Source organism: Pristis pectinata, chromosome 30, assembly GCF_009764475.1.
Source record: "Pristis pectinata isolate sPriPec2 chromosome 30, sPriPec2.1.pri, whole genome shotgun sequence".
NCBI classification, from domain to species: Eukaryota; Metazoa; Chordata; class Chondrichthyes; order Rhinopristiformes; family Pristidae; genus Pristis; species Pristis pectinata.
The window spans coordinates 23,189,058-23,210,960 of record NC_067434.1 but is presented as its reverse complement, the minus strand read 5'-3'; the positions used below and the strand labels follow the sequence as shown (position 1 = coordinate 23,210,960).

At 46.1% G+C, this 21,903-nt stretch overlaps 2 protein-coding genes across 2 annotated transcripts in view; both read right to left on the bottom strand.

Annotated features, from left to right (window-relative positions):
• The window catches only part of polr3a (polymerase (RNA) III (DNA directed) polypeptide A), a 62,976-nt gene extending 55,128 nt beyond the window's left edge, over nucleotides 1-7,848 (bottom strand). Inside the window, exons 1-4 of the mRNA XM_052041473.1 lie at nucleotides 7,708-7,848; nucleotides 3,453-3,588; nucleotides 2,980-3,117; nucleotides 609-780 (exon numbers count right to left, since the gene is read on the bottom strand). Of these exons, the coding sequence (XP_051897433.1) occupies nucleotides 609-780; nucleotides 2,980-3,117; nucleotides 3,453-3,588; nucleotides 7,708-7,751 (490 nt within the window). The 5' untranslated portion in view covers nucleotides 7,752-7,848. The remainder of the gene's footprint in view (nucleotides 1-608; nucleotides 781-2,979; nucleotides 3,118-3,452; nucleotides 3,589-7,707) is intronic.
• Nucleotides 7,849-10,159: 2,311 nt separating this feature from the next.
• Nucleotides 10,160-21,903, bottom strand: part of LOC127584651 (annexin A4-like) — a 95,214-nt gene continuing 83,470 nt past the window's right edge. Inside the window, exons 13-15 of the mRNA XM_052041494.1 lie at nucleotides 15,844-15,902; nucleotides 13,482-13,604; nucleotides 10,160-11,239 (exon numbers count right to left, since the gene is read on the bottom strand). Coding sequence (XP_051897454.1) covers nucleotides 11,180-11,239; nucleotides 13,482-13,604; nucleotides 15,844-15,902 — 242 coding nt within the window. The 3' untranslated portion in view covers nucleotides 10,160-11,179. The remainder of the gene's footprint in view (nucleotides 11,240-13,481; nucleotides 13,605-15,843; nucleotides 15,903-21,903) is intronic.

Genomic DNA, 21,903 nt, shown 5'->3' with positions numbered 1-21,903 from the left:
GGCTAAACACCTGGTATAAAACCTTCCACTCATTTTCAAATAGTTACAAGTCCATTTTGATAACATTATTGCATTTAACTATTCCTGAAGTTCTTTCAACATTTTCCTTGAACATAGGATGTGAACACCTTTAGACTGACAGCACTTTGTAGGTCAGCTCATCCCATAACAGGACAAAATCGAAGACGTGAAATCATCAGGACACTGTGTCAACTTGTGTTCACAATATAATCATTTAGCTTAGCAAAAAGCATTTCGTAAGAATTCAGCACCCTTTCAGCACTGAAAATCTGTTCTTCAATCTCACAAATGTCCTTTCTAATCAATCCAAAGTTAAGGGAAGTTTGCCCTGTTGAATGTCTGTCAAGAGCTTAGCTTCTTCCTACCGCTACACAGAATGAACTTCAATATTGTTCACACGTAAAATATATTATGCAGAATACGTCACCACCCAGCTATAATGCAGACTTTACAACAGTAAAAGAAAATAAATAATTTTTTGCACACAAAGATTATGCAACACTTAAATGAGACATGTAACTTGGAAGTTCTATATTTTTCCTTAATCTATTGAATACCAACTGTATTTTTTTATCATGGGCTTTTACCATTAAACGATCCACAAAACAGACAGTATGTCCTCTTTCTACATTTTTCAGAGATTTTCTTCTTTAGGCCCCGCTTCTGAAGATAGGTTAAGCCAGGCTTTTTTAAAGCATCCAGGAACGTTTTCCTTTCTTCTTGTGACAACATGATACGGGAACATATTTTGCAGATCATCTGGGGAGAAACACACGGGCATAGGACACCCATGAACATTATAACTGAAATCATTCGCAATAATATTACTGCCTGAACACTTGTAGGTCACCATGATACAAACCTGTACAATCCCAAAACCAGACACTTACTAAGGAAACCAAATAACTTAGCAAAATATCTAAAAGATACTCTGAGATACTCTGAAACTTCATGTACTCGCAAATTACAAACAAATGACAGCATTACAAGCCTTGTGCTCTGCTATAATTTAAAATGCAGGACATACAGGCCTACAAGTAGCTACAAGTAGCTTGATGATAAAAACAGCCATCATAGAATCAAGAGGTCTTTACCAAGCATTCATCGCCACAGAGAAAACATTCTAATAACACTAAACTGTCAAAATGTCTACCACAAATTCAGTCCCACGGTTCCCTGCTAGCCTAGAACATCCATCTCCAACTAATTAACTTTAAAATTACAACTCCCTGTTACAGAAACACAAGAGATTCTGCAGATGCTGGAATCTGGAGCAACACACAAAATGCTGGAGGAACTCGGCAGGTCAGGCAGCATCCATGGAAGGAAATAAACAGTCCACGTTTCGGGCTGAGACCCTTCATCAGGAGTGAAAAGGAAGAGGGCAGAAGCCAGAATAAAAAAGTCGGGGGGAGTGGAGAGGAGCACAAACCGGCAGGTGACTGGTGAGTCCAGCTGAGAGGGGGAAGGAGGATGAAAGGGAAGCTGACAGGTGATAGGTAGAAGAGGCAAATGGCTGAAGAAAGAATCTTGTAGGACAGTAGACCATGGAATAAAGGGAAGGAGGTGGGGAACAGATGGGCAGGTCATGAGGGCGGGGGAGGGGAAAGACAGGGTGAGGGAGCAGCAGGAGTGAGGGAAAACAAGGGCGGGGGGGGGGGGGGGGGGGTAGAGAGGAGGTGTTACCAGAAGTTAGAGAAATCAGAAATCAACGTTGGGGCCGTCAGGTTGGAGGCCATCAAGGTGGAATACGAGGTGTTGCTCTTCCAACATGTGTCTGGTCTCAGTGTGGCACTAGAGGAGGAAGTGGATAGACATGTCGGTATGGGAGTGGAAAGTGGAATTGAAGTGGCTGGTCACCGGGAGATCCGAGCTTTTGTAGCAGATGGAGCGAAGGTGCTCGATGAATCCTCTATGTCCTCAAATAACCTCTTGTGGAATGAGCATTATTTCCTCGGTACTACACCCTTCAAACCTCTGGTTGTAAAAGTTCCTACCCTCTACAACATTTTAAATCTTCATATAATGTCATCTCAAAACCCATTTTTTAATACAAAATTTTAGTCACCTTTCCTAACCTTCAATAGGGCCTCTGTTTCTCCTCGGGTGCCCAAGTTACATTCCTGGTTATTCCAGATGGAAGATTTAATGGCTTTGCATAAACAAATACATTAGAGGTCAACAGAAATGAAAATTGCTATTATTTCAGTGCTCAAGATTTGAATTTACAATTAATGCATGCCCACAGAATGGTTTTAAAAAAACTCCACAGTAATTGCATGAAAGTCCGACACGCACCATCCCCGTACAATAACCCTGTCCCTGTAACTTTGTTTTCCTTCAATTACCTTCTGATGTGTTGTAGCTGTTCATCATCACCATTGAACATAAAAACTAAAAGCCCCTCACGTGAGAAAACCAACAAATTTTTACCAAAATGATAAATGGTTAAATTCTAACCTGACTGTAAAACTGTACATCTAGAAATTAGGTCATTCCCTGATGAATAGATTTTTTTTTACAGTTTAGACCATATCATTTCTCTGAATTTCTAGAAAGTTAACAGGGTGGCAGTACCAGGGATATACACTTGAAGCCATCTCACTTCTACCAAACTTGTCAAGATGGTTGCCTTTACCTGGTTTGGTTTGCCACACAATTATAATGCTAGTTGATTTTACAGAATAAGGACAGAGCTGCTTTTTGTGATAAGACCTAAACATAATCTGTGGGAAATGAAATGGCCACATTTAAGGCAATCACTTACAAAACTTACGTAACTTATGAACAATCATTAGATCTTCCAACCAGTATAACCACCAAGTAGGTAAGCGTGTGTACAAACACACTGATTCAACACAATGAACCAACCTGAATAGCACAGAATGACTGACCAATAAGGACAGTACATACTGCAGAATCAGTATGTCCTCACAGCTGAATATTATTTATTCTTACCTGTAAGATTCCAATAATGGCTTTAAAATAACCAACATGGAAGCAAGGCAGTTCCAAGTCAATATAACCATAGTGTCCAATGCAGTCAGCCAAGTTCTTCCCACAAGTTTCACATGGACGGTCTTTCTCACTAGTTCCCTATTGATGTAAAAGAATTACAGTCAATTAATTTTCAAAACAATTTATAGGAGCTGTTCATCCACAGAACACGTTTCAAAATCAATTAAATTGGAAAATTCACTAAGCCAAATGAAACAGTTTGTTTCCCTGGGCACACTAATTTTTGATGTTTTGACTGCAGAGACAGAGAGAGATCCGTGCTTTCATATAACTTAAAGGAGAAATACAAGTCCTAATTTTAGTTAGCAATATTAGTTAATCTTATTGTTTGATCAAGCAGAGTCCTTGGAACTGCTTCAGGTTTACAGTTACCTTACTGCCACAATACTAAGGTGAACAGATTCCAAGCTTACCATGCGATGATCCAGCACACCGTGTGACAAAGGGGTGTGACTGTTATCCTGGCTATACAGGTTCTTACTGACCACCTGAATGTGTGCCTGCTGTCGCATCTCTTTTGCAGATTTCATTCCAAAACAGATGTGGCTTCTATGTGAGGAACAAATCAGAGACAGTTAAGGCTACGTATGTTTCACGTAACAAAAACATGCATCAGCCAGAGTAAGAAACATATAAAGGCAGTGAAATATCCACTTTTAATTTACTACAGTTCTACTACATCTACAAGACAAACATTGGTTTAATTCTTTACTTACATTACTGTGGTCATTAGATCAAACACAAACCCATAATTGCACCTGGCATGAACAAGTTCAGTAGGCTCTGAGCATTGGCTGATTTTTGAAGTTGGTTCACAAAAATCACTTCTTACCAATATCAAAAATTAATCATTTTTAAAGAAACACAAATATAACAGTTCTCCAAATCCACATCAGTACCTTGTGTCTGAAGGAGTAAAATGCTGTTAGGTACAGTCATAGAACCTCAGCTAACTTTTTATAAAGCACTTCCACCTCCATCTAAGAATTTCAGATTTCAATTTTCTGTACAACTTCCACAACTGCTTCTTGGTGTACAAAATCCAAGTGATCAGCCAAACCATAATGCAGAAAAAAAGCTCAATATATAAAACTTCATAATGATTCAAAATGGTTTTACTCAAATCATACTCCAACTGAAGTTGGCTTCTTATTCTTCCGGCAAATAATTTTGTGATTTGCGATTTTGTTTTCCCATAAATAATTCCATTAAACCTAAAATTCCATGCAAACTTCCAGAACTGATCTATACTAGGTGCGGCATTACAGAATGGTTTCTCATGAATCCTCCGATAGTGGCATCTTGATGAAAACTTGGGAGACAAAGTTGGTTAGATTACAGCAAGTTTGGTACAGAACGCACTAAAAAGCTGGGAAATGCTATACGTGGGCACTGTATGTAATGCAGAATTTACTTCCCAGAAGAGATTTAAAATAATTATGTCCAAGGGTGTAGAAGGCTTGCAACATAATGACAGGTTTAAAAAGGGTAAAATAGAGGAAGACGTTCCCTTTACTGCATGATTGAAGGACCATGGTGTGAGGGAAAATTCAAGGAGTGAATATGAACTCAAACTCACTGCCTGTAGGGCAATAGAATAAATCAGGGCTTTCAAGAGGAAATAGGAAAGGCACTTGGAGGAGAATATGCAGGGCAATGGGGAACTAGCTCTAACCAAAGTGGCAGAAACCCAATGGGCTAATTTTCCTCCTTCTGTCCCAATAACAATGGAATGAACATTTGAGAGTTTCTGTCCAAGAAACTCACGTTTCCAACAACTCACTCTTTCAACTGCCCCACATTGCAAATCTTGAATTTGCATCATGGACACCCCAGTGTCGCAGCCATACTCCCCAGTTAAATCCAAAGTTCACCATCCGCACATTCCATCCCTGACTCAAAACCTCTGCACCTACTTCACAGTATGAGCCAAAGAGCCACACAGCACAGAAACAAGGCCCTTCGGCCCACCGTGTCTGTGCCAACCATCAAACATTTATCTGCACTAATCCCATTTTCCCTCTTACATTCAAATCAACTCCCACCACCATCCCTACCTGCCGATTCACCAGAAGCAACTTACAGGGCCAATTAATCTACCAACTCACACATCTTGCGTGGGAGGAAACCAGAGTACTGGGGGGGGGATCCACATGATACAGGGAGAAAGTGCAAATTCCATACAGACAGCATGGGCCTCTGGAGTGAAAACCACCATACCTTCATGCCACCCCAAAACACTAATCCATGTCCCACTCGATAACCGTTGATATGCCCATTCTGCGTAACACATATCCCTTTCTATTGTCCCAGAACAAGTCCTCTTAACCCAGTGACCATCTCACTCACCTAGTCCCCAGCAACTGCCCCGAGTGCTCTCTCTTCCTCACTTCCATTACTCACCTATCATTCTCAGGTTTCCTCAATCTCCCCTCAGAATGTTTCCTCCACTCCCACGCTGTCCCTTTGGTGTACTCACACTGGTCCCTCTGTTAACAATCTCTACTGCATTCACCCAAAGTAACCCAACAGGTTAACCCTCCCCCCAACACTGTCCCCAAGATTAACACCCCGTACCGTCCCACCCACATTAACCCTCACTACCATCCCCCAGATTAACCACACCCAACACCGTCCCCAACACGAACCCCCACATCGTCCCCGCTACACTAACTGCCTCGTCCCCCCACATTAACCCCTCCCAACACCGCCCCCCAACATTAACCAGCACATACAGACATTCACAAGGAAGGCACACCAGCGGCTTTACTTTCTTAGGAGGTTAGGGAGGTCCAACTTGTCACCAAACTCGCTATCAAACTTCTACAGATGTACTGTTGAAAGTATCCTGACTGGTTGCATCATGGTCTGGTACAGCAATTTGAAATGCACAGGAACGCAAGAAGCTGCAGAGAGCAGTGGACTCAGCCTAATACGTCATGGACACATCCCTCCCCACCATCAGTAGTATCTACACGAGGCGCTGCCTCAAGAAGGCAACATTCATCATCAAAGATCCCCACCATCCGGGCCATATCATCTTCTCGCAGCTACTATCGGGCAGGAGGTACAGAAGCCTGAAGTCCCACACCACCAGGTTCAAGATTAGCTACTTCCCTTCAACCATTCGGTTCTTGAACCAACCGGCACAACCCTAATCACTACAACCCTATAACCACTTTGATCACTTTGTACTAAAATTGATTGTGTTCTTTTTATTCTAATTGTGTTCTTCCTTGTAAAAATTTATGTTAACGTTTTCCTTGTTAATATTGTGCATCTGATGCTCTGTGCCTGTGATGCTGCTGCAAGCAAGTTTTTCATTGCATCTGTGCACACATGGACTTGTGCAGATGACAATAAACTCAACATTGAGTTTAAGCCCCCTCACCATCCCCCCACTAACCCAACCATTCCCCATTAACCCCCTCAACACCAACCCCCCCACATTAAGCTGCTCAACACCACCCCAAGTTAACCCCTTCAACACCGCCCCTACACATTAACCCCTCATCACCACCCCCACACATTAACCCTCAACACCGTCCCCACACATTAACCCCCCTCAACACCGTCCCCAACATTGACCCCCTCAACACCGCCCCCACACATTAACACCCCTCATCACTGCCCCCCCACATTAACCCCCTCAACACCGCCCCGCACATTAACCCCCCTCAACACCGCCCCGCACATTAACCCCCCTCAACACCGTCCCCCACACATTAACCCCCTCAACACTGCCCCTGCATATGAACCTGCAACATCATGCCCCCCACATGAAACCCCCTACATCATCCCTTACATTAACCCCCCCACACTGCCTCCCACATTAGCCCACATTGTCCCCCACATTAAATCCCCAACAATACTCCCCACACTGCCCCCACCCCCCCCCACATTAACGCCCCACACACTGCCCCCACCCCCATTAACCCCCACACACACTGCCCCCACCCCCCACATTAACCCCCACACACACTGCCCCCACCCCCCCACATTAACCCCCCCACACTGCCCACACTCCCCCACATTAACCCCCCACACACTGCCCCACCCCCATTAACCCCCACACACACCGCCCCCACCCCCCACATTAACCCCCCACACACTGCCCCCACCACCACATTAACCCCCACACACACTGCCCCCACCCCCCCACATTAACCCCCACACACACTGCCCCCACCACCACATTAACCCCCACACACACTGCCCCCACCCCCCCCCACATTAACCCCCCACACACTGCTCCCACCCCCCCCACATTAACCCCCACACACTGCTCCCACCCCCCCCACATTAACCCCCACACACTGCCCCCACCCCCCCACATTAACCCCCACACACACTGCCCCCACCCCCCACATTAACTCCCACACACACTGCCCCCACCCCCCACATTAACCCCCCACACACTGCCCCCACCCCCCACATTAACCCCCCACACACTGCCCCCACCCCCCACATTACCCCCCACACACTGCCCCCACCCCCCACATTAACCCCCCACACACTGCCCCCACCCCCCCACATTAACCCCCCCACACACTGCCCCCACCCCCCACATTAACCCCCCCACACACTGCCCCCACCCCCCACATTAACCCCCACCAGCCCCTCCCCCCGCCCCACGTGACTCCCTCCCCCCTCGGGCCCCGCGCTCACATTTTCTTCGCCACATCCGTCTCCCTGAACTGCTCCTTCACCATGACGGCGACGGCAGAGGCGGTGACCGGTGCCGCGGTCCTTCCCTCACCCTCACCCTCACCCACCGGCGGCCGCCCCGCTCCCCGCACCCCGGCCCCCGGCTCCGGCCCCTCACCGCTCCGGCCCGCCCTCCCGCCGCAGCGCCACCCACAGGCGCCGCCTCGCCCCGCCGCCCTCCCTCGACTGCGCCCCCCGCGGGCGCCCAGCGCTTGTCACCCAATGGAAGAACTTGCGGCGTGTTGGAGGTTACTTCCCAGCACTTGGATGCGTTGGAAAGCAATGGGACGCTTCGTGCGCCCATGGCTTTTGAAAATGTTTTGCAGCCACTGCTGCCCGAAGCGCCGAATATTGTCAACAACAAAACAAAATTGTCATTTTTATTTCAGATCGTTTGAGAAGTATTGGTTTATTATTGTCACTTGTACCGAGGTACAGTAGAAAAACTTGTCTTGCATTCTGTTCGTGCAGATCAATTCATTGTACAGTGCATTGAGGTAGTACAGGGTAAAAACAATAACAGGATACAGAGTAAGGTGTCACAGTAAAGATAAGATATCTATTAGTCACATGTACATCGAAACACACAGTGAAATGCATTTTTTGTGTGGTGTTCTGGGGGCAGCCCGCAAGTGTCGCCACGATTCCAGCGCCAACGTAGCACGCCCACAACTTCCTGACCCGTAAGTCTTTGGAAAGTGGGAGGAAACCGGAGCACCCGGAGGAAACCCACGTGGACATGGGGAGAACGTGTAAAGTGCACAAGTGATTCTGCAGATGCTGAAATCTGGAGCAACATTTTTTGTTATGGTATGTTAGGCGTGGTGTGTTAGCCTTCATTAGTTGGGGTCTTGTGTTCAAAAGCTGCAAGGTAATGTTGCAGCTCTATAAAACTCTGGTTCGACCACACTTGGAGACTTGTTCTGGTTGCCTCATTGTAGGAAGGATGTGGAAGCTTTCGAGAGGGTGCAGAGGAGATTTACCAGGATGCTGCCTGGATTGGAGAGCATGTCTTACGAGGATAGGTTGAGCGAGCTTGGGCTTTTCTCTTTGGAGAGAAGGAGGATGAGAGGTGACTTGATAGAGGTGTACAAGATGATAAAAGGCATAGATCGAGTGGACAGTCAGAGACTTTTTCCCGGGGCAAAGATGCCTAACATGAGGGGACATAATTTTAAGGTGATTGGAGGAAGGTATAAGGGGGATGTCAGGGGTAAGTTTTTTTTCCACACAGAGACTGGTGGGTGCATGGAACGCACTGCCGGCAGAGGTTGTGGGGGCAGATACATTAGGGACATTTAAGATACTATTAGATAGTCACATGAATGATAGATAAATGGGGGGCTATGTGGGAGGGAAGGGTTAGATAGATCTTAGAGCAGGATAACATTCCAGCACAACATTATGGGCCGAAGGCCTGTACTGTGCTGTAATGTTCTATGTTCTAATGCCCTTTTTAAAACACAGATTAGTGTTTCCTTTACCCGTTCAGACAGGGAATTCCAATTCATAACCACTGTCCAAGTAAAAGATTTTTTCCTCTCATTCCCCTTGCATCCATAAACCAAAACTGTGTCCTTGAACCATCCCCATCACTAAAGCTTGAGATCACGTACCACCCGACTCAAGGACAGCTTCTATCCCACTGTTATCAGATTCATGAACAGACTTACCATACATTAAAAGATCTCACTAATCTACCTCGCGTGGCCCTTGCACTTTATTTGTCTGCCTGCACTGCATTTTCTTTGCAGATGCTACAATCTATTTTGTATTCTGTTTTCTTTTACTACCTCGACGTACTTGTGTACATAATGATCTGCCTGGGCGGCACGCAAGCAAAAGCTTTTCACTGTATCAGAATCAGGTTTAATCTCATTGATTTATATGTTACGAAATTTCTAGTTTTGTGGCAGCGGTACTGTGCAACACATAAAATTATTATAAATTACAAAAATAAATAAATAGTGCAGAAAAAAGGAATAACGAAGTAGTGTTCATGGACCGTTCAGAAATCTGATGGTGGAGGTGAAGAAGCTGTTCCTGAATCATTGAGTGTGGATCTTCAGGCTCCTGTACCTCCTCCCTGATGGTAGTAACGAGAAGAGGGCATGTCCCAGATGGTGAGGGTCCTTACTGATGGATGCCACCTTCTTCAGGCACCACCTTTTGAAGATGTCCTTGATAGTGGGGAGGGTTGTGCCCGTGATGAAGCTGGCTGAGTCTGCAGCCCTCTGCAGCCTCTTGCGATCCTGTGCGTTTGAGCCTCCATACCAGGCGGTGATGCAACCAGTCAGTACGCATACACGTAACAATAAACCAATACCGCACTATCGAAACCACTCAGGATCTCCTCAAGACGTGCTGCTGAGGTTCACTTACACTTAAAGAATGATTGAATCAAACACAGCTGTAGATTTATTGCATAGTATTGATTTTTATTCATTTACATTTTTGAGCACATCGCATTTTGCCATAAGGTGGTCTCACAGCTAATTCAGAGGCACCGACTTTTCATCTTTGTCTGGCGTTCCTGAGGAGTCCCTGAAGCCTGAGGGGGCATGGTGGATTCTTTGGTCAGCGAGTCAAACCACGACTGTAGGCGTGTGAAGCAGATACTCAGATCCCGGAGGTGTGCGCAGGTTGGAAACTTCTGATTCTGGCCCGCCAAAAGTGGCCTCAGGTATCACATTGCTGGCTCGAGATAAGAATAATAAGCCCTATTGACGCAAATTAATCTCTTTTAACTGAGGGGGTGAGGAAACAGTTTGCATTTGACATTCCCTCCCCTCTGTCACAGGAGAGTTGGACGGGATGGCATGGGGTGAATGCCAAGTTAAGTTGGCACAGGTCATGCAACTTTACAAAAATATATAAAAATACAAGGAATGCAAACTGTTCAATGCCCTTGAAGCAATCGGTTGACTTTAGTTCCTACCAGGCATCACGTTTGTTGATGTGAGCTGATGCCCAGGGGAAGCTGAGAACCTCATTTACGTCACAAGACAGCTGTGGAAAGGGATGATTGTCCAGGTAGTGACAGGGCATTCTGGAAAGTGGGATTGCAGCAGGGTGTAAGTTCATCAGTGGTTGACACACTGAATGGGTGTGAAGGTACCACAAATGGGTGTGAACGAAGGGAGTTCAACAGGAGAGGCAGAGGTCAGTGGGGGTGGGGGTGAAACTCACACCAGCATCACCCCTAGAAACACAACAGGACGAATCTCTACCCCCCCCCCCCCCATCACCTCAAACCTCAGCCAAACAAATACATGTTGAATATGCTGATAAAACAGGATTACATTTACAAGCCGATACAAAAGGAACTAAAACAATAACAGAGAGACGAGGAAGCTTCCGTTCGAGGACGGGTGGAAGTGTTGTTGGAAAACCACTGCTTAAATCTTCGCTACCTCGACCTCATTGTCCTCTCTCAGTCATTTGAGCCACAAAGCTGCAGCAGCAACTTCTTGTAGTCCCCAGAGCAGTCGTCCTGGCAACAGAAGAAACGAAGGAACGGTTAATCACTAAGACAGCTTGCCATTGCCTGTACCTACACCAGGACTACCAAGGAGTGGAGACAGGAGCGACTGCAGCTGCTGGAATCGGGAGCAATACGTAAAGCGCTGGAGGAACTCAGCGGGTTGGGCAGCATCTGTGGAGGGAAATGGCATAAGGGACTGCAGGTGCTGGAATCGGGAGCAACAACTAGAGTCCAGATGAAAAGTCTTGACCTGAAATGGTGACCGTCCATTTCCCTCCATAGATGCTGCCTGACCCGCTGAGCTTCTCCAGTGTTTTGTGTGTTGCTGCACAGGGGTGGCCTGTTTCATTCCTGCTTTATACCGAGTGGCAGGTTTGGAATCCACCCAAGGTTTGGTCAGATTCTATCACTGAAGCAGATTCCAGGTGGGGCAGATAGGCCATTCAGCCCCTCGAGCCCACCTTGCTGTTCACTTAAATGCATCAAGTAGGAACAGGAGCTGACTCAGCCCCTCAAATTCTGCTCTGCCATTCAATAAGTTTGTGGCTGATCTAATTGTAACCTGAATTCACATTTCTATCTACCCCTTTCACCCCTTCTCATGAAGATAGATAGAAATTTATTTATTAGTCACACACACATCAAAACACACAGTGAAATGAGTCTTTTAGTATTACTGAGAATGTGCTGGGGGCAGCCCACAAGTGTCGCCTCGCTTCCGGCGCCAACATAGCATACCCACAGCTCCTAACCCGTACGTTGTTGGAATGTGGGAGGAAACCGGAGCACCCGGAAGAAACCCACGCAGACACGGGAAGAACGTACAAACTCCTTACAGACAGCGGCTGGAATTGAACCTGGGTTGCTGGCACTGTAAAGCGTTACGCTAACCGCTACGCTAAATTTATCTACTTCTACCTTTAGAAAATATTCAAAGATCCTGCTTCTGCCACCCATTGAAGAGAGCGCCAACGACTCACAACCCTTTGGAAGAACATTTTGCATCATCTGTTTTAAACAGGTGACCCCTATTTTTTAAAATAGTGAATGTCAGCTCCAGGTTCTCCCACAAGAGGAAACATCTTCTCCGGATCCACCCTGTTGAGACCCCTTAGATGTTTCTATCAAGTCCCTTCTTACTCTTCCGAGCTCCAGTAGAAACTCTACCACAATCTCAGGGGCCTCTAATTAGATGTTTGTGTTTGTTTGGGGGTCTCATTCCATTAATACATCTTACAGAGACACTGGTTCAAACTCCACAAAAGCAGCTGAAGGAACTTAAGTTCAGTTACTTACTTAAGAGTGGGATATAAAGCGACTAATAACAAAGGTGATCATGAAACTTCTGGATCATGTTTTTGGCCATTGGGCGTCTGTCTCCGGACTTACACCTGTGTGGGTGACTCAAAGGATCTCTAAACTGCCCAGCAGGTCAGTCAGTTGTAGCACTGTGGGTATACCAACACCACATGGACTGCATTGGTTCCAAAATGTGGCACATCACTGCCTTCTCAAGGTCAAAGGGACAGCAGCACAGTGACAGAGCCACTCCCTCACAGCTCCAGTGACCCAAGGTTCGATCCTGACCTCGGGTGCTGTCTGTGTGGAGTTTGCACGTTCTCCCTGTGACTGCGTGGATTTCCTCTGGGTCTCTGGTTTCCTCTCACATCCCAAAGACATGCAAGTTGGTAGGTTAATTGTCCACTGTAAATTATCCCAAGTGTGTAAGTGAATGGTAGAATCCGGGGAGAATAAAATGGGATCAATCTAAGTGTAGCGGTTAGTGTAACGCTATTACAGCGCCAGCGACTTGGGTTCAATTCCACCGCTGTCTGTACGGAGTTTGTACATTCTCCCTGTGTCTGCGTGGATTTCCTCCGGGTGCTCCGGTCTCCTCCCACATTCCAAAGTCGTAGGGGTTAGGAAGTTGTGGGCGTGCTATGTTGGCGCCGGAAGCGTGGTGACACTTGCGGGCTCCCCCAGAACACTCGACGTAAAAGATGCATTTCACCGTGTGTTTCAATGTACATGTGACTAATAAAGAAATCTTATCTTAGCTATCTTATCTTGATGGCCAGTACGGATTCAACGGGCTGGAGGGCCTGTTTCCGTGATCTATGATTATGACTTGACTATTGAACTAGGTTTTTGGTAATGAACAGAGAGCAAATCTTAATGATCAGGGAGATGTCAGCTCCATTCCTTCCTCGGCCTTCTGGATACACGTTAAGTGTTGAAACGTCATAATTACCGCAATAAACGAGTACAGCGATTTCCCGTACATCCTCTTGAATTCAGCCCTTATATCCAACATGTCAACCTCACAGCGAGACACCATAATGCGAATCAGGGTTTTGTCATCTGTGCCCAGACCCTAGAGAAGAAAAGGAGGGAAGAGCAACACTTCAACGTGAAATTCAAGAACCTCCCTTTCCCCAGCACGTTCTTCCTATTGGATCCTATTCCTAGAATGTCGGAGATTCAGGGATGACCTGATAGCGGTGTATAAGATCACAAGGGGCAGAGACAGGGTGAAAGCACATCGTCTTTTTCCCAGGGAGGGGGTGCTAAAAACAAGAGGGCATATGTTTAATATCAGAGGCGAGAGATTTAAAAGGGACATCAGGGGCAGCTTCTTCACGCAGAGGGTGGATCGTATTTGGAATGAACTACCAGAAGTAGTGGTTGAGGCGGGCACATTAGCGACATTTAAAAGCCGTCTAGATAAGTCCATGGATAGGAGGGGTTTAGAGGGCTGTGGGCCAAACACGGGCAGATGGGACTAGCTCGCTGGGCGACACAGTCGGCATGGACGAGTTGGGCCGAGGGGCCTGTTTCCGTGCTGTAAGACTCTGACTCTATTACCAGCTCCTCACAATGGATCAGCTCCTCGCAGTGTGGCGGAACAGCTCGGCCTGGACAGATACTGACTCACACCAAACCTATTTTATCACTGGATATTTTAAAAACACACTTGCGTTTTCTCACTAGCTCCTGCAGCAAAATCTTTGTTCAAGAAGGGAAGACCCTTTTACCTGAATATTTTGAGCTCCAGCATGCAGTTTTCCGACAACTCTCAAGACTTGCCACATTTCACACATTACAACAGTGACGGACATCAAAAGTACTTCATTGCTGTGAAATGTTTGGGACATCCCAAGCTCCTGGAAATCCCACTCTTGTCACTGGAGATCAAATATCTATGTCAGCACCCCAGCGCAGTACTGAGGGAGTGCAGCACTGTCTCAGGTGCCTTCTTTTAGATGGACAATAAACTGAGGCTGCTGGTTTTCTCAGGTGGATGTAAAGCGGCTTGGAATGCTTCAACTTCATAACCAATAGAAATTGACTACAGTTAGGGTTAGATTTACATCTTTATTTTAAAAGGTGAAGACTTCTGCTCCTGGTTTTAACAAGGATGGCTGTTCATGAGCAAAGAGCAAACTGCTGGTGATACCCATTGGTTCGAGCAGCATCTGTTGGTGGGGGGAAGAGGAGGAATTGTTGATGTTTGGGGTCGAGACCCTGCATCAGGATTCGACCCCTGCTCTGGCTGTTCATAAGCCTCATGGTGAGGGAGTGCAAATGCAAGTCACTCTGGCTTCCCTCCTCTATTAGGCAGTTGGCCTCAAAGAGGGTACAGGTGACATGCACTGTTACTTTTGGGGCCTCCACAGTCAGTGAGCTCTTCAAAGCACGAAAGCCTCCAGCCTCCGATGTGTGATCTCTTATCAGCTGCCTGTTGTACTGCCCTCCTTATACCTGGTTCAGCTGAAGATCGCACTTTTTTTTTATTTACAAAATTATGAGCGGTATTGTTTACAAAATTATGAGGGGTAGAGACAGAGTAAATGCAAGTAGGCTCTTTCCACCTAGATTAGGAGAGATAAGTACGAGAGGACATGGCTTTAGGGTGAAAGGGGAAAGGTTTAGGGGGAACTTCTTCACTCAGAGAGTGGTGGGAGTGTGGAATGAGCTGTCATCTGATGTGGTAAATGCGGGCTCACTCTTAAGTTTTAAGAATAAATTGGACAGATATATGGACGGGAGCGGTCTGGAGGGTTATGGACTGGGTGCAGGTCAAATGGGACTAGCGGAATAAAGTTTCAGCACAGACTAGAAGGGCCGAATGGCCTGTTTTCTGTGCTGTAGTGTTCTATGGTTCTATTGCACTGTGAAAGTCAACCCGCGCTGTCATAAATCAGACAACAGCAGAACCAAGGAACGTACAACTGATGCTTTATTATTTTAACGCTAGCGGGAGTGGAGGTACAGAGAAAGAGTAAACGGTGTAACCCGAGCTCTGTACTGAACCCCACTCAGAGATTTACCAGTTAGTCTCCCTACTCTTATACTTAATCCGTGGGAAGCCTCTGTGGGAAGTTGCACATACGAAGGCAGTTTCTTACAGCAAGCTTTTAGCAAAACAAGATATGTCTTAAAAACTTCTTTCTTTCCCACCCACACCTGGACATTTTACAGTCATAACTATAGACACCCCATGGTTGAGGGAATATCACACCATGGGAAGAATAGCTGCACACCATTAACCCTTACATTTCCAGTTACCTTTTACAGCACAACACAAGCAGTGATAGCTGTTCAACATTTACCTTCATGGACTTGTAGAGCCTCTCAGCGAAGAAAGCTGGAGTATTTCTCAGGCACTTCACTGCAAAATGAATGTTGGTTAGATATTAGTCATGGGCAGAGTATAACACACACAGCCAATATCCCTTTGACAATAGATTACAGATGAAACACATGTAGAAAAGGCCATGGGGTTAGTCTGGGAGGGTGTGGAGAATTCTTGAAGGCATCGGCATTGGTTGAGGGGCTCACAACATTACTGAGGTAAGTGGGTCATTGTCCAAGGTTGAGGGTATCAACTGGTGCAGCATCGGGGATACAAGTCTTCATCCCCGAGTCAATGTTCACAGTCAGTTCCCAGACTGAACTGACAAAAGAGCTCTCAGCACTACTCGCATTGCACCTTAAATGCCTCTTTTATTGAGTGAGCTTTAGGACTGGGCTTTACCTTCAAATGAACCACTGGACGATCAGAGGGTTGCTCCCTCCCACCATCGAGGACATCTTCAAGAGGCGGTCCTCAAGAAGGCGGCATCCATCACTAAAGATACTGACCACCCGGGACATGCCCTCTTCTCATTACTACTATCGAGGAGGTGGTACAGGAGCCTTAAGACTCCCACTCAATGATTCAGGAACAGCTTCTTCCCCTCCACCATCAGATTTCTGAACGGTCCATGAACCCATGAACACTGCCTCGTTATTCCTCTTTTTGCGCTGTTTATTTTCGTAATCTATAGTAATTTTCTGTCTCTGCACCGCACTGCTGCCGCAAAACAACACATTTCACATCATATAAGTCAGTGATAATAAACCTGATTCTGACCCCTGCCCTTGCACCCCAACTTCGTTCCATCTCTTGTACCTGTTCCCCACACCAAAGGCACAGTCACTGAGTTATACAGGACGAAAACAGGCCCTTCAGCCCAACTCGTCTGTGCTGACCAAGTTGCCTACCTGAGCTAGTCCGACATCCCTCTAAACCTCTCCTATCCATGAACCTGTCCAAATGCCTTTTAAAAGTTGTAATTGTACCTGTCCCTACCACTTCCTCTGGCAATACAAGGGCAGCAGACACTATTATTCAAGTTTTTTCTCCAATTAATACGCAACCTTGACTTGGAAATGTACCAAGGGGAGGGGGCAGTGGTGGTGGGAGGAAGCTCCCAAGGGATCAGAGGAATCTGGACAGCCTGGTGAGGAAGAGTGCTCGCAGGAGGTATGTTCTTTGTATGGTGCTGTCATGAACTGGAGCCAAGTGCTCTGGGCAGGAGGCTGCCAGGGAGGTCCCTGTAAGTACACGAGGGCAACCGACAATCTCCTCCATTTTGGGGAAACCTGCAATGCAGTTAAATGCCAACACCCCTCCTCTGCCTGCACTCAGGGGCTGAAGAAAAAGTAGATGGAATCCTGTCTTCTCGAGCATGGAGTTTGGTTGACTTCTGAAATACAACATGAGCACCAACACTGAGGGCAGGCACGGTAGTGTAGCGGTTAGTGTAACGCTATTACAGCGCCAGCGACCCAGGTTCAATTCCTGCCGCTGTCTGTAAGGAGTTCATACGTTCTCCCTGTGTCTGCGTGGGTTTCCTCCGGGTGCTCTGGTTTCCTCCCACATTCCAAAGACATACGGGTTAGGAAGTTGTGGGCGTGCTATGTTGGCGCCGGAAGCGTGGCGACACTTGCGGGCTGCCCCCAGAACACTCAACGCAAAAGATGCATTTCACTGTGTGTTTCGATGTACATGTGACTAATAAAGATATCTTATCTTAAGTGTCAGGGATCAGTGGAGCATCAGAATGGTTCTGAGGCCAGCAAGCTGAGAGTGACCATGACCCTGACCTCAAATGGCAAACAATCAAATCACACAACAGGCTTTATTTGAGATCACAGATCTTAGAACACACTTTGAATATTGGTCCTTTAACTGATATGGCTTCAGGGAAACACGATTAGTAAAAGCTGCTTGTTTGCCAGTGACTTTTTATATAGTATGTGGAACATAGAACAGTGCAGCACAGGAACAGGCCCTTCGGCCCACAACGTTGTGCAAAACTATTTAAACTAGTAATTAAATGCTCAACTAAACTAATCCCTTCTGCCTACACAATGCCCATCTCCCTCCATTCTCTGCCTATCTAAGAGACTCTTGAGCATTTCTATTATACCTGCCCCCACCACCACCCCAGGCAGTGCATTCCAGGCACCCACCACTCTCTGTGTAAAAAAACTTCCCCTGCACACCTCCTTTGAACTTATCCCCTCACACCTTAAATGCATGTCCTCTGGTATTAGACATTTCAACCCTGGGAAAAAGATACTGACTGTCTACTCTATTTACTCCTCTCACAATCTTATAAACCTCTATCAGATCTCCCCTCGGACTCTGCCGCTCCAGAGAAAACAACCCAAGTTTGTCCAACAATATGTAGAGTAATATTTCTTCAAGAACTATTGCTTTTCAGACTAGTGACATCTCACTGTAGGTGAATTTTGTATGTTGCACTCTTCCTGACAGCATCATCTGGCGGAGTTTTGTTCTGGAAAACAACGTGTTAAGGAGAATGAGAATCCCACAGAAAAACACAAATTCTCCCGGGGCACTCAGGCACTCAAAATTATGGGCAAGATCCAGATTAAGCTGATCTTCAATTACAACAGTGCCCTCCTTTTTTTCCCCCTGAAGTTTTCTTTCTGAATTCCTAACCCTTGGAGTTTGGACTAACCTGATGTCAGGCAGCAAAGCTGTTTCATTATGCTAAGGTGTCGGGGTTGCCATTCCATTGGCAGGACGCACCGCAGTCTGGGACGCACCACTAGATGGTGCAGCTTGCCTGGTCAGGGAAACCCATACACCAGCAACACAGAACCCCTGCTACATGGATTTTCTTTTCTATGCTCCTTCAGCTGCAATGTCTACTTCTTGTTGTTGTTTGGCACTTGTTCTCAAATAAGAAAATGACGTCTGATCTACAGCGTTGCGATGTGCAGGGAGATGGCTGATTAGAGCAACCTGGGCTTGCAAGTTCCTGTCACACAGGCGTGGGGGATGCGGGAGCATCAGTGGTTCCTGATTTTTTAGATTCTCTTTTCCTCTTTGCTCCCTCCATCCTAGCTTCCTCACATAAACGAGCACTGCTTTTTATGCGAGTATGACAAATAGGACGATCCAAGACTTGCTGTTTCAGTGGGATGTATCAACGTTGAAACTCTTCAGGGAGGTTCTAAAAGAAATTGAATCTTTCTCTGTCCCAAATCAGCTCTCCATAGAGCAGTTGTATTGGTATTCTGTCATCAGACATTCTTCTGACTTTGCGAATTGGTTTATTATTACATCACATGTCACAAGGATCTTCACCACCCGGGACATGCCCCCTTCTCGTTACATCAGGGAGGAGGTACAGGAGCCTGAAGAGCCACACTCAACGACTCAGGAACAGCTTCTTCCCCTCCGCCATCAGATTTCTGAATGATCCATGAAAACTACCTTGTTATTCCTCTTTTTTTTGTGCTATTTATTTATTTTGTAATTTATAGTAATTTTATGTCTCTGCACTGTACTGCTGCCGCAAAACAACAAATCTCACGTCATATAAGTCAGTGATGATAAACCTGACTTTGATGTTCTGAGATACAGTGAAAAACTTTGCGTGCCATCCAGACAGATTATTCCAAACACAAGTACATTGAGGTAGTACAAAGCGAAGAACAATAACAGAACGCAGAATATAGTGTTACAATTACAGAGGAAGTTACATGTCTTGCCCACCCGATCTGTGATTCCTTTTGCAATGTGTAAACGGTGGGGAGGTTTGTTTGGGATGTGTGTGTCTGGAATCTTGTCTTGCCACTTGATGTGAAATATTCTGTGCAGACAGGTCACGTGGAAGCGGTTAAGCTGTCTGGCATGTCTGCTGTACCCAGTCTATGTCCTTGAGCATAAAGTGGGTGTGACAACAGCACGATACATCTTCAGCTTGGTCTTCAGATTGACTCGTCTTTGTTCCCACACTTCTCAGTCTTCAGAAAGCAGAGCTGGCTTTTACTACCCTGTTGTTTAATTTGGCATCAATGCTGACTGATCTTCAGAGAGCGCTGCCAAGGTATGTGGATTTAGGATTATATGGAATCTACAACAGAGAGGTCTATTGGTCCAGGTGGGGTTTGTATACTCCTGTTTACGCACTAATTTCTGCCTCTCACCCTGCCCTCTTTTCCCTCATCCAGTTCAAAGTTGAAGTCGAGTTTATTGTCATCTGCACAAGTCCATGTGTGCACAGGTGCAATGAAAAACTTACTTGCAGCAGCATCACAGGCACAGAGCATCAGATACACAACATTCATAAGAAAAACATAAATTAAACATAAATTGTACAAGAAAGAACATAATTAGAACAAAAACAAAGTCCATTGTCGTGCAAAGCGGTCAGTGTTGCTACACTGAGGTACTGATTAGAGATGGGCAGGTTGTTTCAAAAACCAAAAGGTTGAAGGGAAGTAGCTGTTCCTGGACCCTGCAGGTGCATCAGTGTGATCTGCTTTAACCAGTCCTTGATGCAGCACGTCTAGCGATGGACATCTTTGCTGTCTTCTACACAAAATATACTTCACTACAAGTCAGTTCAGCGGGTATACAAGCGAGAGGTATACAAACTCTGAAGTCACACCTCAGACATCACAGGCTTATTTGTGTCAAGATCACGTGAACTAACTGTGCCTAATGTTCTATGCAAATTGCTGTTATCTCTTCCGCGTACACTTATCACTTCTGCTTCTTGTATAAAGCAGAGGCAAATTCATCATCAGGGCCTTTGTTAAAATAGAGATAAGAGCGCTGCAGGAAAACAAAAACCCCACCAGTAATCTTAAAGGAGAGACTTGCTTCTTGGTGGTAACTACAGGTTATCCCCAAGTACTTTACAGTGAGGGATTGCAGCGGTGGAGGCACTGCTGTAAAGTAGAAAACACAGCGACAAATTTATAATCAACAGTTCTGTCTGACAGCTGCAACCAGATAATCGAGTTCTGCAACGTTGAGTGAGAGACAAGTCTCACCCAGAATGTTGGGGATAACTTCTCTGCCCCTCCAAACAGCAGCCAGTTGGGTGAGCTGATGGAACCTATTAATGTCTCATTCTGGAGTCTGTGGCACTCCCTCAGGTGAGCCTTTCTCAGTTGACCCAGACGATGGAAATGGGACCACGCACTCCAGCAGCTCGGAGTGGGACCTTGCATTACAAAGCTCGTGCAACCTGGTGGGCGTGAATGGATGAAGGGAACAGCACTCAGAACTTCACGACAAATGAAGGAAACACAGCACCACAGAGAAATAACTGAACATGCACCCACTGTATGGCAACGAGGTGGAAGGTGTATCAGTCATTGGAAAATACTTGGTAAATCAGAAGATGGGAAGGCACCATCGATACATCCAACTGCTAACAGAGTGATCTCTGTCACGGCATCACAGACAGGATGTTGGGGTAGGGTTTGGAGACTTAATGCCAGTGATGACAAGTTTAACCCAGTGACAAACATGGGTGGATACGATCCACTGTGTTTCAACTATAAGGTATTTTCAATTAGCTCTATTTGCTAAATATCCTTTCACGGAGAGAATACTCCTTCAAATAATCCCAATTGCAGACAGACACACACACACACACAGACATGCACGAGGACAAACAGAAGGCCAGCAGTATCAAGCTTCACTGTACTAACCCACAAACTGAGAATCCAGAAAGCATTGGGAGAAACATGAGCAAAAGCATTATGGACATTGATATACAACACTGACATCCCTCGATAACCTCCCTGTCCTTTAACTCGTGCCCCAGTTGCTCAAACTGGTTGAGGAGGGTTCTCTTGTTCACCTTACCCCACGATCAACAAAGGTGTTCTTCCTTCCAAACTGGGGCTCCCTGCTACCAGTGTCAATGAACAGAACCCTCTCTCAACAGAACTTCATGAAAGAAAAAAAATCTGCCTGCACACCAGCAACTGTTAGCCCGGCTCAGTGACTGCACGCCCACCTCTGAATCAGTAGGTTGTGTTTTAAACCGCACTCCACAACTCATCTGGGC